At 39.9% G+C, this 26,323-nt stretch overlaps 1 protein-coding gene across 1 annotated transcript; it reads left to right on the plus strand.

The window, feature by feature from the left end:
• The first annotated feature begins 920 nt into the window (after nt 1-920).
• On the plus strand, nt 921-26,323 carry LOC135157245 (uncharacterized). The gene is made up of 7 exons (XM_064112215.1): nt 921-957; nt 5,802-5,903; nt 6,112-6,240; nt 6,482-6,583; nt 8,110-8,330; nt 11,359-11,853; nt 26,057-26,323. The coding sequence occupies exons 1-7, from the start codon at nt 921-923 to the stop codon at nt 26,321-26,323; spliced, it is 1,353 nt and encodes a 450-aa protein (XP_063968285.1).

A 26,323-nucleotide genomic window follows, 5' to 3' on the forward strand; every position in this document is an offset into this window, starting at 1 on the left:
TAAAATTTCCCGACGAATTGAAAAATCGTTGGTCATCTGTTTGAATTCGCATCTCTTATTTAGTCTGCGGTAATCGTTCGTTTATCGTTCGTGTGTTTTTGTCGCGCATAGTCCCTCTTCGCGCTTTTGCCAAAGTGGACCGATCTCGAAAGAACCCGTAACGAAGCAACACGATGACACAACGAACAAATTTGCCTGATCTATTCCCTCGTCTTCGTTTCTAATCGCACGCCATATCAAACCATTGGTGACTATTCCTTCGTCTTATTGGGATATATCAACACTTCGCTCGCCTTCGGAAGCAATTTTCTCAAAGAGGTGAACCGAAAAATCGATATCCTTTGAATGTCATATTTCTCCTTGGCTTACCGTTCGTTGATAAAATTTGTCAACAGTTACTGATCGCATGATCTGAAGGAAATTTTATTTGAATTTCGTTGAATTCGCGTGCATTTCGTTCATTTTACCATTCGTCACCCTTCGTCCGCCTACATTCGGTCAGGTGTGAGGGGGCTTTAAAGGACAGAGTGGTTTTTATTTGCATTAATTAGTTGTAAAATCGGTTTCTGAACCTCGGAAATTTGTCAAAAAAGCATTAATTTTGGAGGGTTTATTTCCAATAGGTCTAATGCCAATTGGTCTAATTACCAACTCGTCTACTATCATTTGGTCAATCATCAATTCGTCCACTATCCACATGGTCTAATTGCCATTTCGTCTGATAACCAGTTGGTCCAATAGCCATTTAGTCAGTAAATCATTTGGTCTAATTGGAAAAGTGTTAATTGGGCGAAAAGAATGAAAAGAAAATGGGTACTAGACCAACTGGTTATTAGACGAAATGGTCATAGGCGAACTGGTGATTAGAAGACGTGATGATTGGAGCAAACGGTTACTGGACTGAATGGTTGTTAGACGAAATGGCATTAGACTCAATGAAGGTTGATGAGCATAACGGTGAGTGGACGAGTTGGCAGTGGACGAATTGGCAATTTACTATTGGGAGGCTGGAACCTATATTTTTTAAGCACTACGTCTGAATAGAGACTAGTATCATCGTTTGATACCTCATCTTCACTGTTTATGTATCTTGCAAAATTATTGTAACAGCATTTATGTCATTCAATTTTCTGAGAACACGAAACAGACTTTGAGGCCCACGTATGTCCGTGGCCTTTACAGTGTATGACGCCATGTTCAGGTAGTAGGTACTATGTTGAACGGAATACAGCAGTGAAGACGAGGGTTCACAAAAAGCAGCAATATGCGTAAAAATACAATTCGAGATAACTTTGAAAAATTAAGAGGATAAATTGTCCTATAGTTTTATTTGTAGAGAAACCCCGAAGTGTTTAGAGAGGAAAATTACTTTGTTAAGCTACTTGGGAATATATCTATTGCGACATGAATGCATTGAGAAGTAAATCGGTGTGTTGTCGTTCAAGTAGGGCTATATTTTGAGACCACATTGCTCAGAATGATGGATTGTGGGTAATGAACCTTGCCAGATCGGAGTCATTGAGGAATTGAGGTGGGGCTATTAGGGCTGTTGGTTCGTGCGCCCTTTAAAACATGTCTTTGAGCTAGCTTTGGAAATATAAACCAGCCTCTAATTTTATTTGGATAGAGAAAGTAAAATATGTTAAGAGGGAAAGTTAATGTCTAATTATACTTGTTACAATAATCTTCGTAGTAGGAATCGTACTCAGAGTGTAACATGGAAATATCAGTCGTTTTTTTAACGTTAGGAGACTAGAAAGTGGATAAAGAAAGTCAAGTATTTGATATTAATAAGATACTTACATAGAAAATTTGTACTTAAAAAAAAAAATCCTGCAGCAGAGTCTCGAGAACACATGTAATCTTACATGTATATGTGTAAAATTACAGAAAACTGGCATTTGGTGTATGTTAATTAAAAAAATTATTGTATTAAAACTGTCCCCCCCCCTTTTTTTAAACAGACCTGTTTTGTAAAATTGTAGAAAAATTAAAAAAAGTCTTTCCTGTTATAAAGATTTACATAAAGATTTGGTTATTTTTTTTTGTAAAATCTGTTTTTTAATTTGTCTTTTGCTTTTCTAACAGTGTAAGATACATCATAATATTCGTTTATCCGAAGGATTGTTATACCGAAAATGAAATAATTTCAGACGTTCATTGAGGTGTAATTATTGCTCTCCCTCATCATGCTCATTGGATTTACACAGTATAAATGAAATCGTTTCCAAAGTGGAATATAAAGCAAATAACCGCATTCCTGCATTGGTTTCAGATAATATGTTAAACTACTATTTCTTCAGCGATGTGCATGCATCTGTCATCGATTTTCAGCTTCCCTTCGAAGAAATCCACATCCAATTTACCTCTGAATTGACTTTTTTTTTTTTGTAAATTATAAGACTTTATTTACATCTTCTTTCCTTGGTTATCGGCACTTACTTTTTAGAGGACTAGGTATGTGAAAGGGAGCACAATGATCTATGAAGATGTAATCATAATTTGTGTTTTTACAATTCATTTCCGGTGTATTTATTTCATGAGAATGACCAATTTTATGTAATGTGTGGAATGAAATTCACCAGTCACATTCATCGGAATATATTTCATTTTCCCCAACAGATCATTAAGGGTATTATGTCGCCTACAGTATAGGCCTTGTGATGTTTGCAGTGTTTAATTTCATTATACAGTATTGACTCCATTATCATTGTATACATACGTATCTGCGATGCGAATAGGCCTACATGTAATGAATGGACCTATCTGCCACAAAATGTCACGTATTTCGTATCAAATATGGATTCCGTTTACCAAAACCCCATTATGGAAAAAGGGTTAAAGTACTTTAGAATCAAATAATTATCGATTTGCCTAGTGGTCATGCACAAACAGTTATTTCATTTACATTAGTAGTTCAAACCAATGAAGCAGCACGATCAACGTCTTGAAAACAAAACCCTCAAAGCAAAAACTTTTGAAAATCGACAATCATAAGCCAAATCGGCAAACTCCCGTTCAGTGGCGTACCGTGGGTCACGGCATGGGGGGGGGGGGGGCACCTGCAACATTTTTTAGTCACTTAGTGAGCGCGCAAAGCGCTCTCAGTTGCCACAAAATGCCGCAAAATGTCACGTATTTCGTATCAAATATGGATTCCGTTTACCAAAACCCCATTATGGAAAAAGGGTTAAAGTACTTTAGAATCAAATAATTGAATGATTTGCCTAGTGGTCATGGTGATAAGCACAAACAGTTATTTCATTTACATTAGTAGTTCAAACCAATGAAGCAACACGATCAACGTCTTGAAAACAAAACCCTCAAAGCAAAAACTTTTGAAAATCGACAATCATAAGCCAAATCAGCAAACTCCCGTTCAGTGGCGTACCGTGGGTCACGGCATGGGGGGGGGGGGCACCTGCAAACATTTTGAGTCACTTAGTGAGCGCGCAAAGCGCTCTCAGTTGCCACAAAATGCCACAAAATGTCACGTATTTCGTATCAAATATGGATTCCGTTTATCAAAACCCCTTTATGGAAAAGGGGTTAAAGTACTTTAGAATCAAATAATTGATCGATTTGCCTAGTGGTCATGGTAATAAGCACAAACAGTTATTTCATTTACATTAGTAGTTCAAACCAATGAAGCAACACAATCAACGTCTTGAAAACAAAACCCTCAAAGCAAAAACTTTTGAAAATCGACAATCATAAGCAAAATCGGCAAACTTCCGTTCAGTGGCGTACCGTGGGTCACGGCATGGGGGGGGGGGGGGGGCACCTGCAAAAAATTTGAGTCACTTAGTGAGCACGCGAAGCGCGCTCAGGTGCCAGGAATGCACTAATAGAGACAGTCTAAGGACAGTGCCATTAAACGGATATGTATCTCACTGATCAAATAATGCAAGCGCGAAGCGCGAGATGAAAATTCTTGGTATTCAGACCTAAAAAGGGACATTATAACCATTTTGTTATATCATGATACGTGCATGTCTCATTAAACATTGCGAGCACGCAGCGCTAGCTAAAATTGTTGTATATATTGACCCAAAACGGAGATTTTAAGTACTATATTTTAGGAATCCATTAGCATTATACATATCTCACCAGTAATCTAATGCGAGTTCCAAGCGCTTGCTAAATTTGTTAGAATTACATCTAAACGCATGAAGCACTTGTAGTCATTGTAATTATGATTAACGTACGCATGTCACTAATGAAATATTGCGAGCGCGAGCTGAAAATCTATGAAATTCAGACATGAAGCACTTGTAGTCATTGTAATCATGATTAACATACGCATCTCACTAATCAAATATTGCGAGCGGGAAGCGCGAGCTGAAAATATAGGAAATTCAGACCTGTAGGGGCATTTTAAGGCTTGTTTGTAGGAATTCACTAAGATCATACGTATTTATCGTATACGTATCGGATTATCAAACTTGCAGAATAATAAGGCTTATTGTGTTTTCGAATCCTACGAATAAACGATTACTTCCTGTATTAAAACATTTGGACCACTAAACCTTCCAAATATGGAATATTTTACATCTAAGTATAGCTCTGTGCGTCATGTTGCAGTATTCATTGGTAGCAAACGACTGGCATGATGTGGGTGTCTCCACAAACAGGCCGAGAAATTCCTCTTTTGAAAGCGAAAAGGTACTCAACAAAGCGGGTGCCTTTGATTTCTATTCTTTTTTTCAAGCGGAGGTGGCATTGCCGAGTGGTCCAAGGTGCATGACTAGACACATGAGAGTCCGCGGTTCGATCCTCGGTTAGGGAAATAGTAAAGCTTGCAAAAAATTACCATGGAAGATATCCACGAAAGGTGTTCGCACACTAGGTGGTCGTCTGCGTCAGCCTAGCTTGACTAAGTGACCGTTGTGGACCGTATGTCTGTCGCAATATAGCCGTAGAATACCGTACTGCACCCGCTGCGGACTGTTTACATCAAACGATAGCCTCCACAGTATTCCTGTCCAGAACGGTCAAGATGGTCTGTTAACTGTCCTCGACATATTCTGAAATCTACTCTCATGTGGAAGTACATAACGTAATGGAGAGAGATGATAATTTTGTCCTGACTATCTGAATCGTTTGCATTGAAAACGAATATCAATCACTTCATTCTAATTTTGGTTTTGATTCAGATTGTGATGAAGATCTATGTGAAAACGGCTGGTGTTTGGAGACTATGAAAAGTTACAAATGCATCTGCTTTGCTGGATTTCAAAGACCCCTCTGCACTGGCGTACCTAGGATTTTTCACAGGGAGGGGGGAAGATTCGTCCGCCAAAAAAATTGACAAGGAAAAAAAAAAAGGTCTTCAACCACAAATAAAGAATTTCGTACCAGAAAAAAAATTGACAAGCTCCCCCCCCCCAAAAAAAGGTCTTCAAGACTCGTTAGGGGGCAAGGATATGTCCCTTGCATGGGTTGTGACTCGTCAGGGGGGGGGGGGGCAGTCTGCACCCTCTTCCCCCGTAGGTACGCTAGTGTCCCTCTGCAATGAAGACTAAGTGACCGTTGTGGACCGTATGTCTGTCGTAATATAGCCGTAGAATACCGTACTACACCCGCTGCGGACTGTTTACATCAAACGATAGCCTCCACAGTATTCCTGTCCAGAACGGTCAAGATGGTCTGTTAACTGTCCTCGACATATTCTAAAATCTACTCTCGTGTGGAAGTACATAACATAATGGAGAGAGATGATAATTTTGTCCTGACTATCTGAATCGTTTGCATTGAAAACGAATATCAATCACTTCATTCTAATTTTTGTTTTGATTCAGATTGTGATGAAGATCTCTGTGAAAACGGCTGGTGTTTGGAGACTATGAAAAGTTACAAATGCATCTGCTTTGCTGGATTTCAAGGACCCCTCTGCAATGAACGTGAGAAAATATAAAACTGATTCAACGAATTATGATATATTTCACATATTTTTTTTACATAAAGTGATGTTTAGCGTCATTGATTTAAAATCAATGATCACTAAAAAACTAACGTGCTTAGTCATATAATTTCGTTGTCAAAAAAAAAAAGTCATGTCAGGACAAATAATAATATATCGTGATTGTAATTTTTTGTTCATATTTCTAGCTGCAGAATCACTATTGACTGACGAAATGATGATGACAAAGACGGGAGAAACGAGCACAGCAGACCTGGTGACCACTGATACGCCCTCAAGGACAACACATCTAGCGGAATCCCTTGAAAGTCCATCCGGTGAGATGAAAACGTCATAGTTTTAGAAGATCGAGGCCTTCAAATGAGATCCGGTTCCCGTCATATAGAGTGTTGTGATAGATCAAACTTAAACTCCAACCGAGAAAGTGGGAAGTTCATATCAAGAATTATATTTTTTGTGTCATTCTAGGCCTAAATAAATTCTTTATGTAAATACTTATGTAAGGATAATATGTAGTCATTATTTTAACTTTCTTATGGCGTATATTTATTATCTTAGGTTGTATAGAATATTTATGTGAGAACGGCTGGTGTTTGGAGACTATGGAGAGCTACAAATGTTACTGTTTTGCTGGATTCCACGGGACCCATTGCAATGAACGTGAGGAAAAATTCTATTTCAATTCAATTAAACATTTATTTCTTCCGATTGACATTACGCAGGTTACATCCAATTTCATATTATGAAATAAATCAATACTACTGTATAGTAATATAACAATGTATGTAATTAAGTTTCTATGCACATGGAAGGAGGTGTAAAAAAACGCAGAAGGCAGCAGATGCTTGACTGTGCCGGGATAGGCCTACGCCTGTAAAAATATACAACTAAACAACAAATACAAAAAGAAAGGGCTAATACATAGAAGGTAAAGAAATAGAAGAGAGGGGAAGAAAAGAGCTATAGAAGCGAGCATGAAGTAGAAGAAGAAGAACGGGCATGAATTACTTCGCATGATACAAGATGAATATACATGAATAAAATAGTACAACAGGCATTTATGATACAAAGTAGCAACACGAAGATCGAGTAATCTACAAAGTACGAATCATGCCGCACCATAAATTAATGCTTGCCGTATTACTAGTATTACGTTGGCTCGCAAAACAATGACAAAAAAAAGCACGAAAACTTTACGGACATTTTTTTTGGGGGTATGAAACACCCTTGGTAGTAATTCCAAGTTGCATTGCTCATGACACCATTCAGGAAAATCAATTATCCGTACCCGTATTTGCACAGCTTTAAAACATTCAAGCTGACAATGTCAATATGCTCCATTCCCACAATCCCTCAAAATTTAGATAAGCAAAGAATCTCTTTACAATTGGTTGAACTTTTTAGTATTTTAGAGACATTTACGTTAATTGCAATTGAATGACCTATACCAAATTAATGCATTATTAGTTCAGTAATCGTTGAAAAAATCATTGTCTTCTAATTTTGCATGATTCCTGGGGTTCTCGTTTTGTAAAACGAATCGTCAAGACACACAAACATTCACATGAACGACCCACCAAACACGTATGCAAAAACACACACCCACACTCTCACCCTCACAGACAAACGCACTTACACATGCAGTACAAACATTATTTTTGCAATTTTAATTGTAAGTGAGCCAGTGGACGTGAGGTTGTGCTTGTGTGGGTGTGGCCAATATAAGAGTTCATGTAGGCCTATTACTGATCTATCAAGATGGCTGGTAACCATAACCTGGGGGGTGTTTCATAAAGCTGTTCGTAAGATACGAATGACTTTACGCACGACTGGTGATCCTTTCTTGTGCTATGTGATATCCCTATATGTAATTGAGCTATGACCTAAGAACATGTTCAAGTCGTGCGTAAAATCGTTCGTAACTTTACGAACGGCTTTATGAAACAGCCACCAGGGGCGGATCCAGGATTTTTCAAAGCATTTACCCGAAGAAAATTTGACAAGAAACAAAGAAAAAGGCAACACTTGTGTATGAAGGACATATTGCAATTAAAAATATATGCTGTGACTTTCAAGGGGGGGGGGGGCACGAGCCGGATGTGCCCCCCTCCCCCTGGATCCGTCAGTGACCGAAACATTTGATGACAGGAATTAATGTGGGGTTTCCTTCGATTTTTTTTCTCCAGGTACAGCAGATAATTCGAGCTGTCAAGATATTTTCGGATGGTATGAAGGCAATCTTTATTGTTACTTTGATGAGAGAGTCAACTTTTCTCGAGCACTGACGAACTGTCGGAACATCAACTGGAAAGATCAGGAAGACGATCATTCTCCTGGTTTTTCCGATCTAGTGTCCATTCACAGTGATGGGGAGACGAACATTATTTTGGACTTGTGCAAAGGAAAAGTAAGTACAATACGCCCCTAAAATAATTGCAAGGCTCATTTCAAGATAATTTGAATTGTGGGCGCGCCGTGTCGAGTGGTTCTGACTCTAGCCTTTCAAACAGAGGGTCGTGGGTTCGAATCCTAGCCATGGCGTGTTTTCCTTCAGCAAGACACTATGCTCCAATCGACCCTTGCGAGGTGAATGGGTCCCCGGCAGAATTAATTCATTGAATGCACGAGCACTGAAAGGCAGCTCGAACTAAATCCGGTGTAATAATAATAGTAACAATACTAACAGTAATAGTAAGAATAGATAGATAGATGGCGCTATACAAAATGCATATTATCATTATTATTATATTTGTATGTATTTCCTGTCTATCTCATGTGTATTCGGGAGTCGTAACGTTTAATCATATTGATAGAAAAATTTGAATTGAATTCATTAGATTTCCATTAGTATTTTCAAACAAAGTCAAAGTTTGTGGTGTGTATTGACCATCAACCAATCCCGTAGCACCCTCCGGAAGCAATTGCGTTTGACGCACCCCCACAGGGGCCGCGGAAGCGGGGGGCTGGGGGGGCTTCAGCCCCCCCCCCCCAACTTTTTTTTCCAAAACCGTGTACAAAAACGTAAAAATGACCATAGGATTGTGATTTTTTGCACGATCAGCCCCCCACTTTTGGCTCAGCCCCCCACTTTGAAAACCGTTCCGCGGCCCCTGCGGCCCAAACAACAACAAACAAACGCAAGTTACAAATGTGTATGGTCTGCATTGACCATCAACCAATCCCGTATGGCCCTTTGGAAGTAATTCCGTTTGACGCACCCCCAAAACAACAACAAACAAACGCAAGTTACAAATGCGTATGGTGTGCACTGACCATCAACCAATACTGTATGGCCCTTTGGAAGTAATTGCGTTTGACGCACTCCCAAAACAACAAACACTCGCCAGTTACAAATGCGCATAGTGTGCATTGACCATCAACCAATTCCGTAGCACCCTCCGGAAGCAATTGCGTTTGACGCACCCCCCACAGGGGCCGCGGAAGCGGGGGGGGGGGGGGGGCTGGGGGGCTTCAGCCCCCCCCCCCTCTCCCACTTTTTTTTCCAAAACCGTGTACAAAAAACGTAAAAATGACCATAGGATTGTGATTTTTTGCATGATCAGCCCCCCCCCACTTTGAAAACCGTTCCGCGGCCCCTGCCCCAAACAACAAACAAACAAACAAACGCAAGTTACAAATGCACATGGTGTGCATTGACCATCAACCAATCCCGTAAGCCCCTTTGGAAGTAATTCCGTTTGACGCACCCCCCCAAACAACAACAAACAAATGCAAGTTACAAATGCGTATGGTGTGCATTGACCATCAACCAATCCCATAGCACCCTTTGGACGCAAAATTTGCTTGAGGCACCCCCAACAACAACAAACAAACGCACGTTAAAAATGTGCCCGTCTGATTGGTTGATAATCCCGCTGCGATTCGTTTTAGGAGTTGTGTTAGATTGCAATTCTTCTGCAACGTGCCAATGGTGCGTGGGTGTTTCACAAAGCTAGGTTTAAGTTTCGAGTGACTTTAAGAATAGTACGGGTGATCCTTTCTTAAAGGACAAGTCCACCCCAACAAAAAGTTGATTTGAAAAAAAGGAGAAAAATCCAACAAGCAAAACACTGAAAACTTCATCAAAATTGGATGTAAAATAAGAAAGTTATGACATTTCAAAGTTTTGCTTAATTTCACAAAACAGTTACATGCACATCCTCGTCGGTATGCAAATTGGCAGACTGATGACGTCATCCACTCACTATTTCTTTTGTATTTTATTAAATGAAATATGAAATATTCTTATTTTCTCCTCCTTGTCAAGTGAAACAAAGTTTTATAATTTCTCCCTGAACATGTAGAATTACCATTATTTTAACAGTTTATGGTTAATAATTAAGTTGGTCCTTTCTTGTCAAATCTGTGTAAAAATTGAAATATTGTATAATTAAAAATAAAATAAAATAGTGAGTCATCGACTCTCTCATTTGCATATTGCTGAGTTGTGCATTTAACTGTTTTGTGAAATATAAGCAAAACTTAAAAATGTCATAACTTTCTTATTTTACATCCGATTTCGATGAAATTTGCAGCATATGTTTGTTTGATTTTTCTCTATCGACTCAAATCCACAATTTTTTGGGGTGGACTTGACATTTAAGAATATTTTGTGAACTTCATACTTATCCACGGTAGTGTTGATTATTTTAAAGTCAATATTTAATTTTGTATATAGTGTATATACATTTGTGTTACAGTGTTTATATCTTTATAAATTTATAGGATTTTGCTGATTATTTTACTCTACTTATATCATATTACCCTTGTATAAAATTTTGATAGGGGGTCTATATCTTACAAGCTTTGCTTTTCAGTAGGCCCCTCCACTTTTTTCATTTCATTGTAAAAATGATTTATTACGAAATGTACTTTGAGGATTTGTGGAATATGAATATATCAATTAAATATAACAAAATAAATAAAATAAAATAAATAGCAAATCAACTCCAAGGGAAATCTTGTGTTGTATCACTTACCACAAGAAAGGACCCCCAGTCGTCGTTAAGTCGCTAGTAACTTACGAACACCTTTATGAAACACACAACAGATGCCTAGGGTATACAGAGTATGCAAAATCGAAATGATATCACATTGCGTTTGTTCTAATGTAAAATCATGAATGTTCTGTTATGATGCATTTGTCATAGAGTGTGTAAATCAATATGCGTTTTCAATGCCTCGGCTCAGAAAAAGTGATCAGAAATTGAACAAGAAAAGCGCTGTGTTAATCCCCTTTTTTGTTGCTCATCTGAATTTGCTTGAAGAAAGGCTAGGTGTGATGGGAGTCCTGATCATTATTTCTTTCTTAAAAAGATAAACATTTTTATGCTTGAAGAGTAAATTGGTCAGTCTGTTGGCCGCCTTCCCTACGCAATCTCGAATCCGACATTTTGTAAGACTACGTCAATGCAATTTCTTCTGTATATATATAGGCTTGCCGAAATCAGAATCAATGGATAGGACTTTATCAACCAACCCCAGAAGGTGCCTTTGAATGGTCGGATGGAACGGAGGTGAACTACACTGCATGGTTTCCTTTGCAACCGGATAATAACATCCCTCATCTCCCAAATTCTTCAGAAGACTGTGCTTATATTTGGAAGAAGAAATATCTCACTTCTTCTAGTGAGCCCAAATCCTTGAACGACTCCGCTGTAAAATTCACGAAGCAATATATAGGACCAGGAAAGTGGAACGATAACGAATGTTCCGCTACTATGGCCTACGTTTGCAAGATAACCTTCCTATGTCCTAGGCCTTGGGTGTTTTTCCAGGGTAATTGTTATCGTTATTATCATGGGGAGCGCGTCAACTTTACTCAAGCCGTGACGAATTGCAGGAACACTGACAAGTCCAAAGGCCAACCTGATCTCGTATCTATCCACAGCGACGAGGAAATGAACTTCGTTGCCAGTCTCTGTACACAGGTAACTTTACATGATAGGGGGGCACTTCCATTGACGAGTGGATACCATGCGCGACCATGGGGTCTCGAAAAGCACCCTATATTAAACAAGTATTTTCCATATTCTGAAAATGCACCCCTTAACAAGTATTGGCGTATGAAACCCTACCCTTAATAAGTTTTGGAAGCAAAACGATACCCTTGGCAAGTATTCTCTGAATTGAACCCCTAAACAAGTCCCGGGGGGGGGGGGGGGCACTTACATTGACGAGTGGATACCATGCGCGACCAAAAAGACACGTAAAAATATGTCTTTTTCAAGATAGGGCACGTTACGTACGTAACGTAATAACGGTGTCAAAAACATTATAATGGAAAAAGGGTATCTATTTCGCCAGGAAAGCTACGTGTTTAGAATTTGCGAGGGTATAAAAATCAAGACTAAAATGTTTTATAAAGGATGTCATCAATACAATACTACGTGTTTAGAGTATATGATTTGCGCGAGTTGGGCTGTTCTAAACCCAATGATGTAGGTAAAGGTAAAACCGACGACCGACGTCCGTGACATACCGCTGTACTTGTTTATGGGTTCAAATCAGGGAATACTTCCCAATAGTATCGCATTGTTTCCAATACTTGTTAAGGGTAGGGTTTCACACGCCAATACTTGTTAAGGGTGCAATTTCAGAATATGGAAAATACGTGTTTAGGGTGCTTTTTGAGATCTCATGGTCGCGCATGGTATCCACTCGTGAATGGAAGTGCCCCCCCCCCCGGGAAACAAGTACAGCGATATTTTAATTGTTACATGTCACGGACTTCGGTCGTGGGTTTCACCTTTAGCTACATCATTGGGTTTAGTACGGCCCCACCTCCCATACCTCGTGCAAATCGGACTCTAAACACGTAGTATTGACTGTTGGGCAAAAGTACATCCTTTATTAAAGATTTTAGTCTTTTTTATACCCTCGCAAAATTTGACCATAAACACGTAGCTTTCCGAGCTAAATAGATACCCCTTTTCATTATTGTAGTGTTTTTGACACCACGTTACGTACGTAACGTGCCCTGTCTTGAAAAGGACATCCTTTTTACGTGTTTTTTTTTTGGTCACGCATGGTATCCACTCGTCAATGCAAGTGCCCCCGGAATATGATCCAATAACCTTTAAGTTTATGTCCACTTCTTAGAAGTACAATGACTTTGTCGTCGTGGTGACACAAGATATTTTGCCAAGTCGACTACTAGAAAGTTTCATAACTCGGGTGCAGATCAAGCATGGTCCATTAGGTGGAAGGATAATGAAACATTTCCTCAACACTTTCCACGATCGGCTGTTCGAAGAAGAGCTGTTAGCTTTATGTTTACAAAATTATGTATTTCATAAGGACTAAAAGATGGTACAAGCGCAAAGCGCTATTAGACCTGAAAAAAAAGGGAACATTCCTTTTTTTTTAATCATGAGCATGGTGCTTATCCATCAGCGTCAGCCGAAATTTTCTGTATAGTGACCTGAAAAATGTTGGTATCAATAACGCATAAAGCATTTTAACTTATTTGATGCAAGATAAAAGAGTGATTGGGAAGAAAATGCCTCGGTCAAGGGCCATACAGGGAATCGAACCCCGGACTTTCATGATGTAGTCAGGTGCCTTAGACATCTGCCACGGCACTTTGCCACCTCGTATTAAAGGGAATCGATTGATGCAAGCGCAAAAAGCAAGCTGAAATTATTTATACTGACCTGAAAAGGGGACAATTAACGGGATTAAGGACTGTTTGTAATCATAAACATGATTCATATCGTAGACAGCGGGGGTGGGAGTGCATCCCCAATTTTCTGAGAGGGGGATGCGGTGTGCAATCATCTCCCAGGTTTCAAGGTGGGGAAAACCCCCGATATTCTTTATATGATATGAAGTTATTATCAGTATCATAATCATTATAAATTTCATTGCTATTAGAACCACCATTAGTCCGGGAGCCAATTTTTATCTTCATATAGCAATAAAGTATGTATTCCCTTAGTAAGGAAACGCACGTCTGGCTGGTCGTTAGTGGTGGGTGTGGTCAGGAGGGCGTTGAAAAAGAAAAAGAAAAAAAATTAGGCTAGCCTAGCTGAAAAAGAAACATCATGAAATCGGTGGGACATTGTCTTGCTTATTATTAGGGTCATTGAAAAATAATGCCAGACATAACTGAAAAGTTTATCAATCTTAAGGGTTTGACCTTTATACTAGCGTAATGCAAAAGTCAAACAGCGATGTATTATCTACATGTGTTTAGTGTCACACTTCAGACCCGGCTTAATATTGTGTTCGTGTTGAGAACCCGATGCACCAAAACTTCTGCATGCAGATGCAGAAATGGGCTGCTGATTGGGTTTGGGTGAGAATGTTAGAGGGCAGGGGTTGAGGGGGAAGGGTCGGGGATGGAAGAACATAAGGGACATGGTATCATGTCCCTTATGTTCTTCCATCCCCGACCCGGTTCCATGACAATTGCTCCGCCGACATTTGCTCCGCCGACAATTGCTACGCAAAATACGACAACTGCTCCGCCGACAATTGCTCCGCCGACATTTGCTCCGCCGACAATTGCTACGCAAAATACGACAACTGCTCCGCCGACAATTGCTCCGCCGACATTTGCTCCGCCGACAATTGCTACGCAAAATACGACAACTGCTCCGCCGACAATTGCTCCGGACAGTTGCTCCGCCGACAGTTGCTCCGTCGACACTTGCTCCGCCGATATTTGCTCCGTCGACACTTGCTTCGCCGATATTTGCTCCGTCGACATCTGCTCCGCCGATAATTGCTCCGCCGACATCTGCTCCGATTATACGACAATTGCTCCGCCGTCATGTGCTCAGATAACAAAATTGCACGAACATCTTACAAATTGTTCTGTTCTTATTATTCGTTAATTTTTTATTTATTTATTTATTTCATTCTCCCCCCATCATCACAGCTTTCTGCTTAAAAAAAAACAAATTGTTCTCCCTGCCGCTGACACTTGACAAATTGTAACGCAGATTGTGAATCTGGATTTTTGTTCATATATTATTATCATTGGTTTCACTCCGGTCTTGAGCGGGGAGAGAATGTGGGGGGGGGGGGGTGCTGGACACACTATCTCTTCTGCTTTCCAGCAACTTATACACCATACATTCGCGCGGGCTCCCCTCTCCTCTCTCTCGTTTTGTTCTTTCACGCCATTTATTTTCATTATCAGCATTATAATTTTTATCAATATTTTTTATTACGTCTTGGGCCTTATCTACCCTTGCACCTTTTTTCTTTCAATTTGTTTCAATGATCATCACTGGCGTACAGATGGGGGAGGGGCGTTCTAGGGGTCACGGATCCCCCATTCTCCCTATCAATGGAAAAAACGAATAAAGGAAAGGAAAATAAATGTCATCCTTGTCTGGCCCCCTCCATTTTTTGTTGTTGGCTCATTACGCTACTGGTGAGTCACTATAAAATTATACTTCGGTTGTATTTTGTTCTATTCTGTGCAATAGCGACAATATAAATATATTTTGATAAATGAATATATGTATGAATCTCTCTCATAACATCTAAACAAATAAAGTTGTTTTTAAAAGACAATAATATATATACCAGTAATATATATTATTGTATTTTAAAAACAACATTATTTGTTTAGACGTTATGAGAGAGAGATACATACATATATTCATTTATTAAAATATATTCATATTGTCGCTATTGTCCCTTTTCTGGTAAATATATCCAAAATATTCAATCAGCGCATCATGCTCTCATTTCTTTTACGAGATATCTCCCCCCAGGTATGCTTCATGTTTACAATAAAAAAATGCGTAGAAATAGAAAGGGGAGATTTATACGCATTTTTTAAAATTGTAAACATGAAGCATACCTCGGGGGGGGGGGGATCTCGTAAAAGAAATGAGAGAGCGATGCGCTAATTGAATATTTTAATTATCCTTTTTCTATCAGTGATAGATCTGTGTATACGAGAAGATATGGAAACCAGAGTGGAGGGGTGAGTCGAGAAGGTGACACGACATGTAGCCTTTCACAAGTTGGTATTTTCGTGAATATTAATTTTTACTTACTGAATGTCTTGGTCATGTTTGTGAGGGACAAAATTTGCCGACAGTAAACATTTTGCATGACTACAGTACAGGTTTTCGACAAATAAGTTGGGGTACCGTTGAATTTCACCTGGAGCAAATATCTCCACTCCGGAGCATATTTAGCCAGAGCGATTTTGACGCTAAGAATGGGGTATATCTAAGTTTTTTTGTACTGTCATAATTATTACATGAGCACGCGTATTCTTTTTCATTTTAATCACCAGTCACGTAATAACACTTATATACACAAAATGCCACTCCCATGAATAAGAATATCTATCCCTCCTTTGTGCTTATCCCTCTTATTCTATTTCTTTCTATGTTATGTATCAGGGGCCGAAGCCCCCCACTTTTTTTTTCCAAAACCGTGTACAAAAACGTAAAAAAGATCATATGATTGTGATTTTTAGCATGGTCAGCCCCCCATTTTGAAAACCGTTCCGCGGCCCCTGTGTATGTCATGCAAGCATTGTTTAAATTTACTTTGCAATATATTATAATATACAAAAATGGAAATTGACGTCTTCAGCCTGTGCTACAATTGTTATGCGCATGAAAGTACGAATAAATAAATAAATAAATAGTCGTCGCATTATCGGAGCAATTTACGGCGGAGCCATTTTCGGCGGAGCAGATGTCGGTGGAGCAAATATTGACGGAGCAGATTTTGGCGGAGCAGATATCGGCGGTGGAGCAAATATCGGCGGAGCAATTGTCGTATAATCAGAGCAGATGTCGGCGGAGCAATTTTCGGCGGAGCAGATGTCGACGGAGCAAATATCGGCGGAGCAAGTGTCGACGGAGCAAATATCAGCGGAGCAAGTGTCGACGGAGCAACTGTCGGCGGAGCAACTGTCCGGAGCAATTGTCGGCGGAGCAGTTGTCGTATTTTGCGTAGCAATTGTCGGCGGAGCAGATGTCGGCGGAGCAATTGTCGGGTCACCCATGGTATATCTAGCTTGATGGAGGGAGGGGGTCCTTAAAAATGACAAAAGCAAAAAAAAAAACTAACACCATTAGGAAATTAACCCCCTACGTTGGTCATATAATTACAATGGAAAGGGCCTAATCTTTTTGTCAACAAGGGGGTACTACACTGATCATGCAGCTGGGATTTGGTATCTGTATTTTTCTCCCTTAACCCCCTGCTAAAACCTATTAGTTTTCGTTTCAATATCATGCGATTGATCATAGAGACCGCTATAGGACTCCGACATAGGTTGTCGGTCTTACGGCCAAGATGATGCTAACTTATAAGCCCTGCGCACACTGCGATTCGTTGCGATCGAACTTTCAAAGAAATTGCAATGACACTTGATATATATGAACATTTCAACCAATATAATTTTAGTAATCAGAATTCAGAATTGTGATGGGATTACTGAAATCGTAATTCAGTCAAGTTCGAGCCTCCCTGTAGGTATAAAATCAAAATCAATTCCAAATCGGAATGAAGTATCCATCGCATGCGACTTAAAGCCGAATTGGACTTAACTCCGAACACAGGGCTTACTGGAAAGCAAAATTATTATTTTTTTTTTATTCCTAACATTATGCCGAACTTCAAATAAAATAACTGTGCTCCTTGGAAATGTCTCCACATCTTTTCCAGACCTTCCATAAATTGACATGCCTCTGATAACTGTCCTCCTCATCGGGATACCACCCAGTCTTCCCTTTACCTCCTCCCTTTGATGTGGAGGAAGGTTCATATCTAGGTTTGAACAAGGGCTGAATGTAAGATGATTGTGGCTGGGTGGCTGAGTCAACATGGACAAGGAGATTATCATAACATAAAAAGGGGGAGGGTAAGAGACCCGCGGAAGCTAAATCAAGATGATCGGTATACAGTTCCTTGATAATGATAGATGTCTACACAGTACGCAACGATGACAACAGTAGAAAATTAGTAAAATCACTCTTAAAAGTACACCCACATCACCCCCACCACAACCATTCCCCCCTTTATCAATGCTTATGCGATCTGCAATCAGATCAAGGTTTCAGCACAAAATAGATATCTGCTGAAAAGGGTTTGAATTTAGACTTCACAAACGAAATGGTTCTGAAAAAAAAAAAATATTCCAAGTACTATTAATTTGCACATTTTTTTTCGCTCGGTCGCAACGATCACTCGCAAACAAAAAAACAAATAGGTTTTTTTTGCAGGGGACAGTGGAGACGGGATGATAAAATAGATCAGCTGCATGGTCGGTATAGTACCCTCCTGCTGCCCAAGATATAGGCCATTTCCATTGTATTGATATGACCAGTGTGTATTAACACTTATAGTAGGGGAGAGAGATAGGGTTCCCATGCACCCGAATGATATATTTTTTAAACCTACATTTTTGTAATCCGTAAGATGTGTAGTGAATGAATTTTGATGTTCCCAAAACGAAATATTGTCCCACGGGGTTCAAATTCAAGATGGCGTCCAAAATGGCCGCCATATTCATGGGATTTGGATTTTCGTACATAGATTCCGACACAAACATTCATTTGCCACAAAATTAGTGTCATATGAAAGATAAATAAATTTTCTACAAGCTGATACTTTTCAGGGGTGATGAAATGGTAATTCGGTTGAGATTTTAATAAGAAAAGTGCAATTTTGAGATTTTTTTCCCAAAAATTGAAAAATTGCGAAATACATGATTTACCATAAGTCTAAAGAAAATGAAGGAATCGCCTCGAAAATTTCTAGAAAACTTTCCTAATATACAATTAAGTGGACGAAATTCCAAATCAATGTCGTTTTTAGTCACAAACTTATTATGTCTCAAACTTGAAAATTCAATTTTCAGAAATTTAGCTTTTTTACTGCATATCGGAGACTTGGATATATTAATGTATATTGTCACATTTTCAACCCAGAAAATGGAAATAGGCCTTAATAAAATGCGAAATTATCTATTATTTTGTTGGTAGAATTTACTACAATCCCTTTATTCTTCGATTTCAAGTCGGTTGATATAGTTTTTAAAAGAATTAAGACTTTTGGCCAAAATTTGTATGTTTTTGGTAAAAAAAGATTGCACATGCACTGTTATTGATCAGATTTATTATGAATTTCAGTAATAAATGCACAATCTCAACATTCGATATGAAAGAGGATGTATCAACGAGAATATTTGCAGGCTTCATGCCACCATAAGTATCTTCATTTGCTTCAAATAGAAGGAAAATAGGCTGAATGTATTAAGCGATTTTGCGCTAAAGTGAGGCCAAAAAGCAACCTTAGTGTGGCAGTCACATCCATGAAAACGATTGCAAAGTGATGAACGGTATGTCATTCAAATAATACAATAGCTTGGATCAGCCTCTCGCATCGATTGTGTAGGTATGACTAACACACCGTAATGTCCAGTATGTAATGTGCATGGTAATAGAAATGTATCTGATTCAGAAGGATGCAAAGACAAAAAAATGTGTTTCTGTTACATTATAAAAAAAAAATTAAATATTGTCTCTTGGAAACAGTTATAAGATACACTAGCACTGCAGGTAATAGAGATGAAGTTCTTACACAATACACAGCTCAAAGGAATATGTCGAAGCTACCCCCACTTTATCTGTATTTTGAATCTATGGCCTGTATTCCTAAATCAGGTTTATCTTTGAACACAAAATTAGTGTCATATGAAATATGAATAAATTTTCTACAAGTTGGTATTATTCATAGGTGATGAAAAGGTAATTCGGCTGATCTTAATAAGAAAAGTGCATTTTTTAATTGTTTTCCCCAAAAATGAAAATTTGCAAAATACTTGATTTACCATATATCTAAGAAAAATAAAGGAATTGCCTTGAAACTTTCTAGAAAACTTTCCTAATATACAATTATTAAGAAATTGATTTTTTTACTGCATTTTACAGACTTAAATTACTATATTGTTATTATCTTTACCACCCCTTTTCACCACATTGATAAGTTTTTCTAACCTTCACCTTTTCAATCCTGGAGTCGTATACTGAATGAATTTATTTTTGATGTTCTGAAAACTTGAATATTGTCCCTTGGCCGCCACTTTGACGGCCATCTTGGATTCTGACAAAAGAACTCTTACAAATATTTTGAGGGTATTCTGAGTATGAGTAATTAATTTAGTGGGTTATCTTTATTCTTTACAATTTAAATCAAACAATTCTGATACATTAAAGTGCCAAAAATGACAAAAACCTCTTTCTGTTGACCAATGTAAAGAAGGAGAAGGCATTTTTGGAACATTGAGATGTGTATGGCTGTGTTATTAATCTATTTAATATTTTCAAAAGTAGAAAATGTGGTGACGAATCAGTACCACGGAAAAGGCCTCCTGTAAATTGCATTTTACAACTTCCAACAATTAACTTATATCATGTCAAAATGCAAGCTTTATGGTTCTTAGGGATGACTTTGACAAACAGGCAGTCAATCTTAGAAGTCATTGGCAGGCTCATGTGCTACATTTTGGGCGATCTTTTTGGGCTAAAACTTTGTGCCAATGTGATCTTGAAAGATATATTCCTGATCCAGAAGTTGTAAACTTTGGACTGGAAAAGCAATTTTGCTTGCTGCAAAATTCAAGAGAATTTTATTCTCTTTGAGAAAAAAAAAACATGGAATTTTCTTGGTTGCCATCCGGGCAACCATGATGGCAGTTTTGGTTGCCAACGTCACCCGGGCGACCGCTAATTTCGATTCCTGCTTTGGAGTGGGGATGGTGGATGGAATTTCCCTTACGTGTGATCCGTTCCTTCTCAAGATTCCTCCGTTTGGCTTTGATACTTCGTAAGACCTGGGTTCCTCACAGACTTTGGATGCTTTAGCTGGTATCCAAGTGTGTTATCTTGGATGTATAACTCTCACTGGCTGTCATACATGCAGAGGTGGTAGATCAGAACTTGCATGTCGATAATGCACTTCCTTCACCTTGCCTTGCCTATTCAAGAGAAAATCAGTGGCAGTAGAATCTCTCGAGAAATAGTGACTTGATAATGTGGTTCTGATGGGTCTACCAATTAACATTTCTGCTGGTGATCTAAAGTAACTTTCGACTGGTGTTGCTCTCAGGTTCATCATTGCTAGTTGACTGTCTTGGCCAGTCTGAGAACATTTTGTCAACAGATTCTTGACTGTACGAACCATCCTCTGAGCTAATCCGTTTGATCTTGGATAGTGTGGAGAAGAAGTAATGTGCTTGATATTCCACTTCTTTTTTTTCTGCTGCCTTGCTTGATGTTTCTGGCATGTTTCACACTGCTTTATCCACTGGTCGATGTCCTCGTTGATGTTTGACAAGAACTCTGTCTCACGAGCAAGTCAGCTGGTACTTTCGATTCCCATGTGTCCTAGGTGAAGCTGTCCAAGGATATCATTCCTCAGTGACTTCGGTACGATGACTTGACTTCCCGTGAAGAGTATCCCATGTGATAATCCGATGTTATCTCTATGCGACCAATACTGCATAAGGGATTTCAATAACTCTTGGATTGTTTCAGGCCAACTCTTAGTAACTATCTGCCATAATGATCTAGGTATTGGATCATTAGCTGTTTCTCTCTGAAGTTCTGTCCTCTTGTGTTTTCCGAAGAGTAATAAGTCGATCGCATATGCGAAGAGCAGATGGATTTAACTCTGACACCTAACGGTACATCGCATGCTTCCTTGGGATTACAAAGTCAACTCAATGAATCGGAAAGAATCATGTTGTTTCTAGGTCGGTAATTGACTTGAAACCTGTTTCCTTGGACTTTGATTATAAGCGATCGCTGTAGATGCGGCAGTGCATTTGTAAGAGTTTTTTCCATATAATTTCCAGTGGTCTGTGATTGATTATGACTGTGAATTCCTTCTCGAACTGATATTATAGAAGCGTTTGATACCAAACATTATGACTAAAATTTCCCTCTATGTTTGAGTAGTTGGACTGTGCAGTGGAAAGACTTTGGATGCAAACGCAGCAGGGTACCATCCTGAAGCAAGGCATGCTCCTAGATCTTTCATTGATGTATCCATATCGACAGGCCTCTCTCTCTGGGTCATAGAACTATAGGCATGCACCTGATGATATTGCACATTTCAGGCTGTTCAAGGAATGTTCATGATCATCGTCCCAGATGAACGGTACTTCCTTGTGGAGAAGTTATCGAAGTGGTGCTGACTTTTCCCACAAATTAGGAATATATGCTGCTAGGTATTTGAACAATATTAGGCATTTCTGAACATCATCCTCTTCGTCCTTGGGTAATAGTACTTGGGTAATGTGTTGGCTTCTACCTTGCTAGGATCTGAGTAGATATCTGATCTAGTGCACTTGGAGCCAAAGAAGTTGATAGCTTCTTTCTTGATTGTGCACTTGGAGCTGTTGAACACTGAGCCTTCTTGCTTTGCCGTCTCCATGAACAAGTACCGATTCTTACGGAAGCTTAAAAGTGCCACCGAGATGACGAGATAATTCCTCGTCTTCTCGACTTTTTGGGTCCGATAAAGCGAAAAGGCGTGATCCGGTATCTCGTCTTCTCAGCCTTTTTTGTCCAATAAGGCGAGACGGTGAAATTCCAAATCTCGTCTTCTCGACTTCTCGGATACGAGAAGGCGATAAAGCGAGATTCCAAACCTCGTCTTCCCGACTTCTCGGGTATGTGAAGATGAGAAGGCGAGATTCCAAATCTCGTCTTCTCGACTTCTCGGGTATGAGAAAATGAGAAAGCGAGATTCCAAATCTCGTCTTCTCGACTTCTCGGGTATGTGAAGGTGAGAAAGCGAAATTCTAAATCTCGTATTCTCGACTTCTCGGGTATGTGAAGATGAGAAAGCGAGATTCCAAATCTCGTCTTCTCGACTTCTCGGGTATGTGAAGATGAGAAGGCAAGATTCCAAATCTCGTCTTCTCCACTTCTCGGGTATGTGAAGATGAGAAAGCGAGATTCCAAATCTCGTCTTCCCGTCTTCTCGGGTATGTGAATGTGAGAAAGCGAGATTCCGAATCTCGTCTTCTCGACTTCTCGGGTATGTGAAGATGAGAAAGCGAGATTCCGAATCTCGTCTTCTCGACTTCTAGGGTATGAGAAGGTGAGAAAGCGAGATTCTAAATCTCGTCTTCTCGACTTCTCGGGTATGTGAAGATGAGAAAGCGAGATTCCAAACTTTGTCCTTCTCGACTCCTAGGGTATGAGAAGGTGAGAAAGCGAGATTCTAAATCTCGTATTCTCGACTTCTCGGGTATGAGAAGATGAGAAAGCGAGATTTCAAATCTCGTCTTCTCGACTTCTCGGGTATGAGAAGGTGAGAAGGCGAGATTCCAAATCTCGTCTTCTCGACTTTTTCGGTATTAAAAGGCGAAATGACAGGACAGCACGATCAACGAGGAGCCATTTTTACAGAGGCGAGAGGGCTCGTGTTCTGGGGACATCCCGATAGACCGCGGGTCCGATAGACCGCGGGTCCGTTAGACCGCGGGTCCGATAGACCGCGGGTCCTTTAGACCGCGGGTCCGATTGACCGCGGGTCCGATAGTCCGCAGTGTGTGTAAAATTATGATCAGATATATCAAATGTCATCGAGAGGTCCAAAGGTCAAATGATACGAGGCCATGGGGTTCTATCAGGTGCGGATCCATGGGGGGGGGGCGAGGGGGAACTGCCTCACCCCCCCCCACCCCGAGCTCAAAAAAAGAGGGAGGAAGAGGGGAAAAGAGAGATAATAAAAAAAAAAGGAAGATGGGAAAAGAAGAGAATAGATAAGAGAGTAAGAAGGAGAAAGTAAGAGAAGAAGAGAAGAAAAAGGGGAAAGGAAAGACAAAGAAAAAAAGGGAGAAGAAAAGGGGAAAGAAGAGGAAAAAAAGAGGAGGGAAAAAGAAGAGAAGAAAAGAAAGGAGAAAGGAAAAGGAGGAAAAAGAAGAAAAAAAGAGGAAGGAAGAGAAGAATATTTAAATAGAGAAAGATGGGAAGAAAGATAAGAAAAGAGAGAGAGAGGAAGAGGGGAAAAGAAGAGAAGAAAGAGGGAAGGGGAGGGAGAAAAAAAAATTAAAAGAGAAAAAAAGGGGAAAGGAAAGAAAAAGAAAGGGAAAAGTAAAGGGGGAAAGAGAAAAAAGTGGAAGAGGGAAAAGAAAGAAAAGAAAAGAATAACGATGAAACGCTCCCGAGGTCAACATCTCCCTCTTCCGTTTCCCATCTCCCTTTCTTTCTTTGTTCTTTCTCTTATCCTCATTCCCCTTCCTTCCTTTCTCTTTCTTTCTCTCTTTCTTTCCCCCTCTTCTTTTCCCCCTTTTCTTCTCTTTTCCCCCATCTTTTCTTTTCCCCTTTTCTTCTCTTTTTCTGTCTTTTCTTTCCCTCTTTTCCTCTCTCTTTTCTCGTTTTTCCTCTCTTCCCCCCTTACTCTCTCTTTATTTCTTCTCTTTTCCTCTCTTCCTCTCTCTCTTTTGTTATCTTTCTTCCCATCTTCCTCTCTCTTTAAATATTATTCTCTTCCTTCCTCTTTTTTTCTTCTTCTTTCCCCCCTTTTCGTTATTCTTTTCTTTTCTTTCTTTTCCCTCTTCCACTTTTTTCTCTTTCCCCCTTTACTTTTCCCTTTCTTTTTCTTTCCTTTCCCCTTTTTTCTCTTTTAATTTTTTTTTCTCCCTCCCCTTCCCTCTTTCTTCTCTTCTTTTCCCTTCTTCCTCTCTCTCTCTTTTCTTATCTTTCTTCCCATCTTTCTCTATTTAAATATTCTTCTCTTCCTTCCTCTTTTTTCTTCTTTTTCCTCCTTTTCCTTCCTCCTTTCTTTTCTTCTTTTCTTTTTCCCTCCTCTTTTTTTCCTCTTCTTTCCCCTTTTCTTCTCCCTTTTTTTCTTTGTCTTTCCTTTCCCCTTTTTCTTCTCTTCTTCTCTTACTTTCTCCTTCTTACTCTCTTTTCTATTCTCTTCTTTTCCCATCTTCCTCTCTCTTTTTTTATTCTCTATCTTTTCCCCTCTTCCCCCCTCTTTTTTTGAGCTGGGGGTGGGGGGGGGGGGTGAGGCAGTTTCCCCTCGGCCCCCCCCCATGGATCCGCACCTGATAGAACCCCATGGCCTCGTATCATTTGACCTTTGGACCTCTCGATGACATTTGATATATCTGATCATAATTTTACACACACTGCGGACTATCGGACCCGCGGTCTATCGGACCCGCGGTCTAACGGACCCGCGGTCTATCGGGATGTCCCCAGAACACGAGCCCTCTCGCCTCTGTAAAAATGGCTCCTCGTTGATCGCGCTGTCCTGTCATTTCGCCTTTTAATACCGAAAAAGTCGAGAAGACGAGATTTGGAATCTCGCCTTCTCACCTTCTCATACCCGAGAAGACGAGATTTGAAATCTCGCTTTCTCATCTTCTCATACCCGAGAAGTCGAGAATACGAGATTTAGAATCTCGCTTTCTCACCTTCTCATACCCGAGAAGTCGAGAAGACGAAGTTTGGAATCTCGCTTTCTCATCTTCACATACCCGAGAAGTCGAGAAGACGAGATTTGAAATCTCGCTTTCTCATCTTCTCATACCCGAGAAGTCGAGAATACGAGATTTAGAATCTCGCTTTCTCACCTTCTCATACCCGAGAAGTCGAGAAGACGAAGTTTGGAATCTCGCTTTCTCATCTTCACATACCCGAGAAGTCGAGAAGACGAGATTTAGAATCTCGCTTTCTCACCTTCTCATACCCTAGAAGTCGAGAAGACGAGATTCGGAATCTCGCTTTCTCATCTTCACATACCCGAGAAGTCGAGAAGACGAGATTCGGAATCTCGCTTTCTCACATTCACATACCCGAGAAGACGGGAAGACGAGATTTGGAATCTCGCTTTCTCATCTTCACATACCCGAGAAGTGGAGAAGACGAGATTTGGAATCTCGCCTTCTCATCTTCACATACCCGCGAAGTCGAGAAGACGAGATTTGGAATCTCGCTTTCTCATCTTCACATACCCGAGAAGTCGAGAAGACGAGATTTAGAATCTCGCTTTCTCACCTTCACATACCCGAGAAGTCGAGAAGACGAGATTTAGAATCTCGCTTTCTCACCTTCACATACCCGAGACGTCGAGAAGACGAGATTTGGAATCTCGCTTTCTCATCTTCTCATACCCGAGAAGTCGAGAAGACGAGATTTGGAATCTCGCCTTCTCATCTTCACATACCCGAGAAGTCGGGAAGACGATGTTTGGAATCTTGCTTTATCGCCTTCTCGTATCCGAGAAGTCGAGAAGACGAGATTTGGAATTTCACCGTCTCGCCTTATTGGACAAAAAAGGCTGAGAAGACGAGATACCGGATCACGCCTTCTCGCTTTATCGGACCCAAAAAGTCGAGAAGACGAGGAATTATCTCGTCATCTCGGTGGCACTTTTAAGCTTCCGTAG

The sequence above is a fragment of the Lytechinus pictus genome, chromosome 17, assembly GCF_037042905.1.
Source record: "Lytechinus pictus isolate F3 Inbred chromosome 17, Lp3.0, whole genome shotgun sequence".
In the NCBI taxonomy this organism is placed as follows: Eukaryota; Metazoa; Echinodermata; class Echinoidea; order Temnopleuroida; family Toxopneustidae; genus Lytechinus; species Lytechinus pictus.